This window comes from Galeopterus variegatus, unplaced genomic scaffold, assembly GCF_000696425.1.
Source record: "Galeopterus variegatus unplaced genomic scaffold, G_variegatus-3.0.2 Scaffold10575, whole genome shotgun sequence".
Taxonomy (NCBI): Eukaryota; Metazoa; Chordata; class Mammalia; order Dermoptera; family Cynocephalidae; genus Galeopterus; species Galeopterus variegatus.
The window spans coordinates 1-10169 of NW_007736686.1; the positions used below are offsets into that span (position 1 = coordinate 1).

The 10169-nt window shown below is 59.6% G+C and overlaps 1 protein-coding gene across 1 annotated transcript in view; it reads left to right on the forward strand.

Annotated features, from left to right (window-relative positions):
• The first annotated feature begins 133 nt into the window (after window positions 1-133).
• Window positions 134-10169, forward strand: part of HCN2 (hyperpolarization activated cyclic nucleotide-gated potassium channel 2) — an 18731-nt gene continuing 8695 nt past the window's right edge. Inside the window, exons 1-2 of the mRNA XM_008594326.1 lie at window positions 134-210; window positions 9535-10155. Of these exons, the coding sequence (XP_008592548.1) occupies window positions 134-210; window positions 9535-10155 (698 nt within the window). The remainder of the gene's footprint in view (window positions 211-9534; window positions 10156-10169) is intronic.

Genomic DNA, 10169 nt, shown 5'->3' on the forward strand with positions numbered 1-10169 from the left:
CGCGCCCGCGGGAGCCCGGCGGGGACGGGGCTCGGCGGCCCCGCGCGCGCTGCACGGGCTCCCCCTGCGCCCTGAGTCTTCTGCCAGCCGCCGGGTGCCGTGCCCGGGTGTCGGTGGGTGTGTAGATGTCGCCATGGCCTCCACCGGGTACTGCGTGGACAGGCTCCGAGCAGGGCCGTGGCCGCGCCGTGGGGCCGGCGAGTGTGAACCGTGCGTCTCACTGCGGGCCGCGTGTGTGTTTGTGTGGACATGAGCATGTGACTGCGGGGGACGGGGGTCCTGAGGCCTGCGCAGGGCTGTGGGGGAGGCGTGTCCCTAGGGGTGTGTCTGCGTGGCGGGTCACCGTGCCGTGAGTGTGCGCGCGTCCAGGCGAGGCACTGGCGTGAGCCGTGTGCGGGGTGTGCGTGGCAGTGGGTGTGCACACGTTCGGAGGACGTGTGATTGGTGTGTGTTGGGAAGGGGTGTTGTGCACGCGTGTGTGTGCCCAGAGTGGGCGTGCATCGGTGGGCACTGAAGGTCCTGGGACAGGGCGTGCCAGCGGGGCTGTGTGTTGGGCGTGTGCGCGCTGGGCTGTGAGTGGGGCGCATTGGGCAGGTGGGACCCGCCCGGCCGCCAGCCCGAGCATCTGGGCCCGAGAAACTTCAGCACCACGGACAGCGCACGGCATCTGGACCAGACCTCCTTTCTCAGGCCTGAGACCCCCATTTGTTTCTGTACCTCCAGCGCTGGGCAAAGGGGGCTGTGGGATTCTCCCTTCCCCTAGTCCTTCCACACTTCCCACTGCTTGACAGCTGGGGAAACTGAGGCCTGGGGTCACACAAGTCAGAAACAGAACCTGGAAGAAAGCCCACCCCTTAGACTTTCCTGAGAAGGGAATAGTGTTGGCCAGTAGCCCGGATTTCGGGGGGAGGCCAGGGGAAGGGGGTCCCCAGGAGGGGCTCAGAGGGGTTGCATCTGGACCCTCCAGCCTGATGGTCCAGCCCGGGAGGGCTTGGGTCAGTGTCTCCACTCAGTGCTCCAGTGTGTGAAATGAGGACAGAGAAAAAGGATGGACTTCATTTTCAGGGTTCCCTGGTCTGTGGCCCCACTGTGCTTGGGGCACTTGTGTTCACTGGACAGGGACATCAGGCACATGGTGGACCAGGGGACCAACACCCCTACCCCCATGACACCAGGTGGGGGGTACAAGGCTGTCTCTGGAGGCTGGCAGGTTGAGGCACAGGCCCTCCCTGGGATGGTGGGTGGCTCTGGGCTTCCTCTTGGCTGCAGAAGGGGCCATGTGAGGCTTGGGGTGGTTGGGGATGAAGGGTGCTCCATCCCGTGTCCCCAACCTGGGCACAGTCACCTGTGGGACCCTCGGCAGGCTCGGCCCCACTCTTCATTCTGAAATACAGAGGGGCCCCCAGGTCACTGTGTGGGCCAAGCGAGGTTGTGTCACGGCTGGGCAGATAAATATTAACATGGGGGGTGAGGAAGTGGCAGGAAGTGAATGTGGCCTGTAGTCGAGACTCCAGGGGTCATGGTGGTCAAATTTTGGAAAAGGACTTAGATGTTGCCACGCTGGATACATGGGGGCCTTTATGACCCTCCCATAATTTGGGGCCCATGCCCCTTCAGGATGCTTCTGATTCAATAGAGACAGACCCCAAGTATATCACAAGAGAAGCGCTCCCTGAGCCGCCCCCACCCCCGGTCAGAGGATCTGAACCCTTGACCTTGGTGTTACTAGCACCGCATTCTCCCAAGTGAGCTAACCGGCCAGCCCTAATAATATGCATGATTACCACAGTGAGGCGGGTGCCGTGGCTGTCCCCAGTCTACACGCGAGGAAAGGGAGGCCCAGGGAGGTCAAGTCGCTTGCTCAGAGCCACACAGCTAGTCAGGGGCAGCTCCGGGATTCCCGTCTCAGCAGGCTGGCCTGGGCACCCGCGCTCCTGACCGCCAGCCAGCTCGGCCTCCACCTAGGGATTGTTGGAGATATTAGGGGTGCCTGGGGGCATGGTGGATAATATATACATGTGTGTATGCACATCTGTCCCTTCTGCTCTCACACCTTGATGGTGTAGAGACCGTCCCTGCTAGTGCTGTGTCCCCATGCACCACACACGACTTAAAGGACAGGGCAGCAGGAGGCCCCCACCACAGGCCCCGTTTCCTGCCCAGAGGCTGGGGCTGCTTCCATGTCCTGTGTAAATTGGCCTGCACCGCCCGGCACCCAGAAGGGGACAGTTAAAGTCTGGTGAACTGGAACGGCCCTCATTCTGCACAGGCCACCGAGGCGGAGGCAGGGCGAGCAGTGCAGGGACAGTGGAGGGAGGAGGAGGCCTTGGAGGTGGCCCTGGGGAGGAAGGTGTCCCGGCCGAGGGAACAGCCTGGGCAGAGGCCAGGCTTGGGGCCGGGCCGTGCTTTGGAGGGTGTTTCAGGGCCCCCGCATTTGTTCAAAGCTGATTTTGGAGTCGGAGCTCTGAGCCCAGTGCCTCTGAGGGCTGGCTGGGTCCCTTGGGTCCTCTCTGGGTCTCTCTGCCTTGATTTCCCCAAATGTAAGGTGATGGTGGATGAGGGAAAGGGGAATGGGTGTGTGACTTTCTTGGCCAGGCTGGCATTTCATGGGTTTCAAATCTCACACCCTGTGCCCCTCTCCTTTCTACTGAGCGACAAGCCTTTGCCCAAGCTGTGTCCCTGCCAGGTTTGCCCAACCCCAGTCTGGGTCCTTCATCTCCCAGCACACAGGCCTCCCCTTGCGCGGGCCTGGTGACTCTTCTGCACTTCACTCTGCGCTGCTAGGATACTGGGAAGTGGTCTGCTGTACTTGTCATGTCCGGGGTCTGGTACATGGCGGGTGCCCAGGACATATTTGCTGAGATCACCGAGGGGCAGACGCAGGTCAGGATCTCGACCATTTCCTGGGCAGCTCCAGGCAAGCTCCAGCCCCTTTCTGAAGCGCCAGTTGGTTCATTTGTAAAATAGGGTCTCAGGGGCCTGCAGGTCGCTCTAGCCCTGGCACTTGGCATACAGAAGCCCCAAGAGACGTTCTGGGAGCTTCCATGGGGGGAGTCGGTGGAAAAGCAAGTTGGAGGGAGGGAGGGAAGGATTTGGGGTTTAGGAGGTTCGATTTCCCCCTTTAGCACATTAGAATTCGTGCCCGAATTGGAACAGTGTGAAAACCAATGGAAGGAAGGGATTCAGCCTCATGGAAGTCCGGGGGCCTTGGCAGGGTCTTCTGCCCCCTACCCTGGAAACATTATTAAAAAATAAACGTGCTTCATTCATATTCTCTTTAACCCAACCACTTCTGGTTCTAAACACCAAGCAGATTCAAAGGAGGAAACCTCTGAAGGAGGGACCCCGTCTCCCACGCTGGGTTGACAGCTTTTCCTACCACTTGCAACCAAGTCCTCAGATAGGTGTGACTTGGGTGGTGCGGAGGCAGGCCTGGCAGGGAGGGGACCTGGGTGGGGCAGGGGTTTGTCCCTTGGGACTCCAGCCTGGGGGGGTCAGAGGGGAGATTTCTGGGGTCCCAGACCTCATGTCCCAAGAGACGGCAGTGGGGCCTGTGCCTTCCGGGCTGCCTTGCATCCAGTCCCACGTCTATAAGAGCCTGAGGTCTGACCTCAGTTTCTCCTGCTGCTTCTGGCTTTCGGTTCAGCATTCCAGAACTGGCTATAGCTGGGGAGGCCTGGCATGACGAGGGAGACATGAGTTAGTTCCTTCTCCCGGCCCTTGGAGGAGCCTGGACCTGTATCTGTCATGGCCCCTGGAGTCCCCAAGGGGCTGGTGGGGGCGGGGGCTGGCTGGAAGGCCCTGACAGGACTAAGGCCCCTGTCCCCCGACCCAGATGGCCCATCGGATCAGCAGGAGATCAGGAGGGAGGTGCCGTTCTGCAAATCCCTGGGTGATGAATCCCTGCATTAGATCAGGGGAATAAACCCCATATTATCCAGGGTGGGGGTGGCCGAGGGACTGGGGTGAGGGTTTCTCTGGCTCCGGACCCAGTGCCAAGGCTGGCCATGGGCTCAGGCAGGCGGGGGGATGGGGGTCAGCAGAGGGACCCATTTCCCAGCTGGGAGGATTGAGGTCCAGGGCCCACCCTCCGGTGAGGATGGAGGCTTCATGGTCTGCTGAGGGGTCAGAGGTCAGGGATGGCTAAGGCTTCCCTCCTGTCTCCAGGGCCTTCCCTAAATGCCCTGCTTGAAAAACTTCCAATCCCCAAGGGCTCCCACCTCCCACCCCCTCTTTAGCATCCTGGGAATGACCCTGGGGGTCCCAAGACCCCTCTGGCTGCCTCAAGGGCTTCTCCAGACTTTCGCACGTCCTTTCTTTCCTCTCACTTGAACTTCCCTGGCTCCGGACCCCTCCCCACCAGCTCCTCCCACCTCCTCTTGTCCTGCTGCAGCTCAGTGCTCCCCACCTCGCTGGCCTTGATGGGTGGGGGGACCCCATCACGGTCACACTTGCTGTTCCCTCTGCTGGGGATGCCACTCCCTCCTTCCTCACTCTGTCCAGCAGCTCCTCCTCCTGAGCCACCCACATACCACCTCCTCCGAGGAGCCCCCCCGGGTTGGTCTCAGGCCAGCACCCTCTGAAGCACCCCGTCTTGGTGTGTGTGCATCACCCGTCTGCCCTGCCCAGCTGGGAGCCCCGAGGGAGGGTGGGGCCTGTCTGGTCACTGCGTGTCCCGGGCACCTGGCACACATTCAGTCCCGTACATGTCTGCCCGGTTTGGGGATTACCCCTGAATCTGGTGTCTTCCCCCGCTGGGGTCTCCCTTTCTTAATCCATGACACCTGCTGCGGATCTGTAACTCCACATCTGAGGGCTCAGGCTCCTAATCTTCCATCCCCAGGCTCACCCCTAATCGCCGACCTCGGGCCCCTAATCCCCTCCCGGATTTGTCCTGATCTGTAATTCCTGGACTGCCTCCCAGCCCGAATCTCAGGTCCTGCCAGAGCTGCCCTGTCTGTCCACCGTGCCCAGAACCTCGGTGGCCAGGCTCCCAGGACACCCCTGCTCCAGCGGGGCTAAAGACCCCCAGGGCAGAGCCCTCCCCACCATACAAGGGCTCCACAAGGAGAGGAGTCAAGTCAATCTCCTCCACTCTGCTGCGTGACCTTGCGCCACTTCAGCTCGACGAGCCTCAGTTTCCCCATCGGTCACCCAAGCTGGTGCACCTGAACAGCTGGTTGCCATGGGGTTCAGGGAGCACCATGGGGAGAGATCCGTGATCTCTGGGCGCTTGTGTGGCCCGGACCACAGTCTGCCTGCTTGGGTTCTAAGGCTGCTCTGTCACTTACTGCTTGAGGAGCCTCAGTTTCCCTGTCTGAGCTGAGAGGAAGGCGGGGCAGCTGGTGGAGTAGGAAGTGAGCTCACGGGGTCAGGGCCTGGGGGATCCCTGCTGAAATCAGGAGCCCACATGGGTGGGAGAGGGTTCCAGGCTTGGTCCCATCTGCAGGTGTTAGAGCCAAGGCCAGGCAGGCCTCCCAGGAGCCCTGGGCCGGCCCCTTGTCTCCGGGGCTGGGTTTCCCACTCCTGCCCTCCCAGGGCCGCGCTGGTGATGGAGCCGTGGGAATCTGGTGTCTCACGGATGCGGGGGCCTCATCGGGGCCTCACTGTTATTTGTTAGGGATGATTTGTTTAAATACAGGATTTAATGATTTTTTTAAAACACGGGATTTAACTGTGGTCATTCAAGTTCTTGCTGAGAAATCCCCCGTGACAGCTGAGTGGGCTTGACCCTGTCCGTGCTGGGATCCGACCAGGAAGGGCCTGGGTGCCCGAGGGGGAGGGGGCTGCCAACATGGGGTGGATGAGGCATTGGGGCTCAGAGAAAGAAAGCAAAAGGCAGGAAAGGGTGCCCCAACGTCTCTCTGCCAAGGGCTGGGTGGGCGTGCTGGGGTGGGGAAGCGGATGCCCTGCAGGACGCTAGGGCCCCCTCTGCCCTCAGGCCTCAGTTTCTCTGTGGTAGGGGCACGCATGCTCCTCCTTTCTCCTCCTGCCCCCTTCCACAGGGGACAAGGCTGGCTGGCCAGGACAAGGACTGAGGTCCTGGGCTATGTTTGGGGGTTTCCCAGTTGGAGTAGGGGCCCTACCCCACAGGGGATCCATGAGGATGGTCCCTGCCCGTCCTCTCCCCTCAGCCCCTCTCCAGTCCCTCTGCCCTCTGCTCCAATCTCCCTCAAGCCCAGGGGACACAGCCCTGCCTGGGAAGACAGACCACACCATGTGACACAGCCCACAAGTCATTCCCCAGGGACAGAGGAGAAGAAGGAGATTCCTGGACCCTGTGGGCAGTAGACAGAGGACAGGCCCCTGCAGGCCTAGGCTCAGCCCTGCACCCCCCTTCCTGGTTGGGCAACCCCCTGTCTGTCAGTGGGGAAGGGTGGTACCTGCACCCACCCCCTCCCCAAGAATAGAGGAGAGAATGTCTCTGAAGTCACCCATGAAGGATGCCCTCATGTTTGTGGCCATTTAGACAGTTTCTGGGTTCCCCCATTGGTTTCTAGCCCCCCCCCAGTTTGTAGGCCCCCCCCTGGTGGTTTCTAGGCCCCCCTGTGGTTTCCAGGCCCCCCCCATGGTTTCTAGCCCCCCCTTCTACCCCCTGTAATTTCTAGGCCTCCTGGTGGTTTCTAGGCCCCCCTGCGGTTTCCAGGCCCCCCCCCATATTTTCTAGCCCCCCCTTCTACCCCCTGTAATTTCTAGGCCTCCTGGTGGTTTCTAGGCCCCCCTGCGGTTTCCAGGCCCCCCCCCATATTTTCTAGCCCCCCCTTCTACCCCCTGTAATTTCTAGGCCTCCTGGTGGTTTCTAGGCCCCCCTGCGGTTTCCAGGCCCCCCCCCATATTTTCTAGCCCCCCCTTCTACCCCCTGTAATTTCTAGGCCTCCTGGTGGTTTCTAGGCCCCCCTGCGGTTTCCAGGCCCCCCCCCATATTTTCTAGCCCCCCCTTCTACCCCCTGTAATTTCTAGGCCTCCTGGTGGTTTCTAGGCCCCCCTGCGGTTTCCAGGCCCCCCCCCATATTTTCTAGCCCCCCCTTCTACCCCCTGTAATTTCTAGGCCTCCTGGTGGTTTCTAGGCCCCCCGGCCTTCTCAGTTGCTCTTTCCTGCTTGTTTTATCCCAAAGCTTTTGCCCTGCATGGTGGGTGGGAGGTATCAGTCCAGAGAGTGTGAGGGTGGGACTAGGCTCTACAGTGGACTCTCTGGGGACTAGGGGTGGGGAGCAGAGGTGGCAGACAGGTGGGGCCCCCTAAAATCCTGATCGGTGCTGAGGTCCTGGGGGTCTCCTTGACTAGGAGATGCCCTGGATCGGGGTCTGAGCCCACATGCCTTGTCTAGATTAAGGCACAGAAAGGTCTTGGATCTCCAGCTGAGTCATCTGACGTTGCCCTCAAAGTAGGGGGGACCCCTCCCCACCCCCAGACCATGTCAGCTCTTCTTAGCTCTCTCGAAGCTTTTCCTCGTCCTAGGAAGTTTGCGGGGCCGTTCTGCAGGCTCGGCGCCCTCCCCATCATGGCTGGACGTCCTCTTACATCACACGTGGGTTGACGGATAGAAGAACTGAGGTTCTCAGGGGCTGAAGGAATTCACCCAAGGTCACTTGTGCCAGTGGGCGGGTGCCAGCCCAGGTCTGGCTGACGCCACTACGATGTGAGACATTGGGTCTCTTCCAGCCTTTGGCTCTTGCAGACCAAGCTGCTGTGAACATCTTGGAACAAATGACTTTTTAATTTTTTTTTCTCTCTTTCTTTTGGACGATTTCCTAGGGATCAATTCCCCCAAGTGGAACGTCTGGGTCACCCGGCAGGCAGGCAGGCGTGGTGTTAATGGTTTTTCCCTCGAGGTGCTGTCCAGAAAGAAGGAGCCAATTTGCAGTGGCTCTGGCTCCCAAAACAGGGAGCTCGCCTCAGCCGTGCCAGCACTGGGGCTTACCGCTTTTTATTTATTGTGCAAATTTGGGCGAGTCCCTCCAGCCCCTGAAAGTCTTTCCTAAAAGGACATGGGGACTCCGGCCATGACAGGGAGGGCAGTTGGCCTATGGGACAGCCCCCCCCCCCAACCCCACCTGCAGAGCTAAGAAGAGCTGACGATCTGGGGACGAGGAGGGGTCTCTCCCCCAACGTTAGAGACAAAACCAAATAAATCACTGCTCAAAATTTGAGACCTTCCTTTGCCTGAATAAAACAGAATGTGCAGGCTCAGAGCCCTGATTTGGGGCCTCCCTTCATCACTGAGACCCCCAGATCTCAGAGGCTTTTTTCTTTTATAGTCTGTATACATATAATAAGATTTGCCATCTAACCATTTTAAAGGCTACAATTCAGTGGCATGAAGTCTCTTCACATTGTTGTGGAACCACCACTATCCACTTCCAGAACTTTCTCATTACCCCAAACAAAAACTCTGCACCCATTGAGCAGTATCTCCACACTCCCTCCCCTCCCCAGCCCCGGCAACCACGACCCCACTTCCTGTCTCTGTGGATGGGCCTGTTCTGGACGTTTCATGTAAGTGGAGTCACACACTGTGTGGCCTTGTGTGTCTGGCGTCTGTCACTGAGCGTGATGTATTCAAGGCCCATCCACGTGGCAGCGTGTCAGAGCCTCGCTCCTGTTCACGGCTCAGTGACGTTCCAGTGCACGGATGGACCGCGCTGTTTATTCATTTATCTATGGATGGGCCTTTGGGCTGTTGCCACTTTTGGCTGTTGTCACTGGTGCTGCCGTGGACACGGGTGTGCAGGTTTCTGTCTGAGTCCTTGTTTTCAGTTCTTTGGGAGTGGAATTCTCAGGAGCCGAGTTGCTGGGTCCTATGGTAATTTTACGTTTCACGTTTTGAGCAAGCACCCGACAGTTTTCCCTCAGAGTTGTTCCGATTTGCATTTGCTGCAGAGCTGACGGGCAGGCAGCTGTCCACGTGGCCTTTTGCGTGTCCATATGTCCTCACGGGTAGGTCTTCATTCACAACACTGAGCCTGGCCTGTCAATAGATATTCCTTGAATGGAAGGGCCTTTGGGGCCCATGCTTTCCAGGTGGAAGTTTGGGATTGGCCTTGGGGGGGACGTGTATCCGGTCTGGGTGTACTTGGGAGTGGAAGCAATCTGTCCTCACTTTCACAGCCATTTATTATATTAAATGTCCCAACAGTGGCCAACTCCTGGGGATCACGGTCCTCTCTGCCCTGGCACCCGCCCAGACCCTGCCTTGGCCTCTCTGTTCCTCCTGGACTGCACCTCAACTTCCCCCATTTCTGCCCCCCAAGGGCGCTTCCCAGAGTGGCCCTTCCGTGGCCCACGTGGAAGCCCCAGCCCCTCAGGATGGTGTTGGGGGCTCTGCACCTCCAGACACATGAAGCTGAGCAGATCCCAGTCCCCGCCCTGTCCTTTGCAGCCTCCGACCTTTGCTCCCAGGGTGCCTGCCCCCGGCATGTTCCTGTACCTCTGCGCAGGCCCCGTGCCCCTCACTCCAGGTCCTCGCCCTGCCGTCCCCTTCTCTCTGCCTGTCTCTCCGCTGTGCTTTTCTGTCCCCTGATGTTTTTTGAACAGCAACCTTGTGTTAGGCACGCTGTCCGTTTTTGATCATGTGAAACTTTTCATCTATTTTGAGCAACCTCTTGGGCTTTGTGAGGTTTCCGGCATCTTCCAGGAGGGAAGGTCACAGCTGGGCCGGAGAGAGGGACCCCGGCGGGGGGAGCCCGGGGGGCGGCGGGCTGTGTCTGGCGCTGGGGAAGGCGGCCTGGCAGGGCCCGGGGGTGAGGACGGCCCCTTCCTCGCTGCCAGGTTCTACTGGGACTTCACCATGCTGCTGTTCATGGTGGGGAACCTCATCGTCATCCCGGTGGGCATCACCTTCTTCAAGGACGAGACCACGGCCCCGTGGATCGTGTTCAACGTGGTCTCGGACACCTTCTTCCTCATGGACCTGGTGCTGAACTTCCGCACGGGCATCGTGATCGAGGACAACACGGAGATCATCCTGGACCCCGAGAAGATCAAGCGCAAGTACCTGCGCACGTGGTTCGTGGTGGACTTCGTGTCGTCCATCCCCGTGGACTACATCTTCCTCATCGTGGAGAAGGGCATCGACTCCGAGGTCTACAAGACGGCGCGGGCGCTGCGCATCGTGCGCTTCACCAAGATCCTCAGCCTCCTGCGGCTGCTGCGCCTGTCGCGCCTCATCC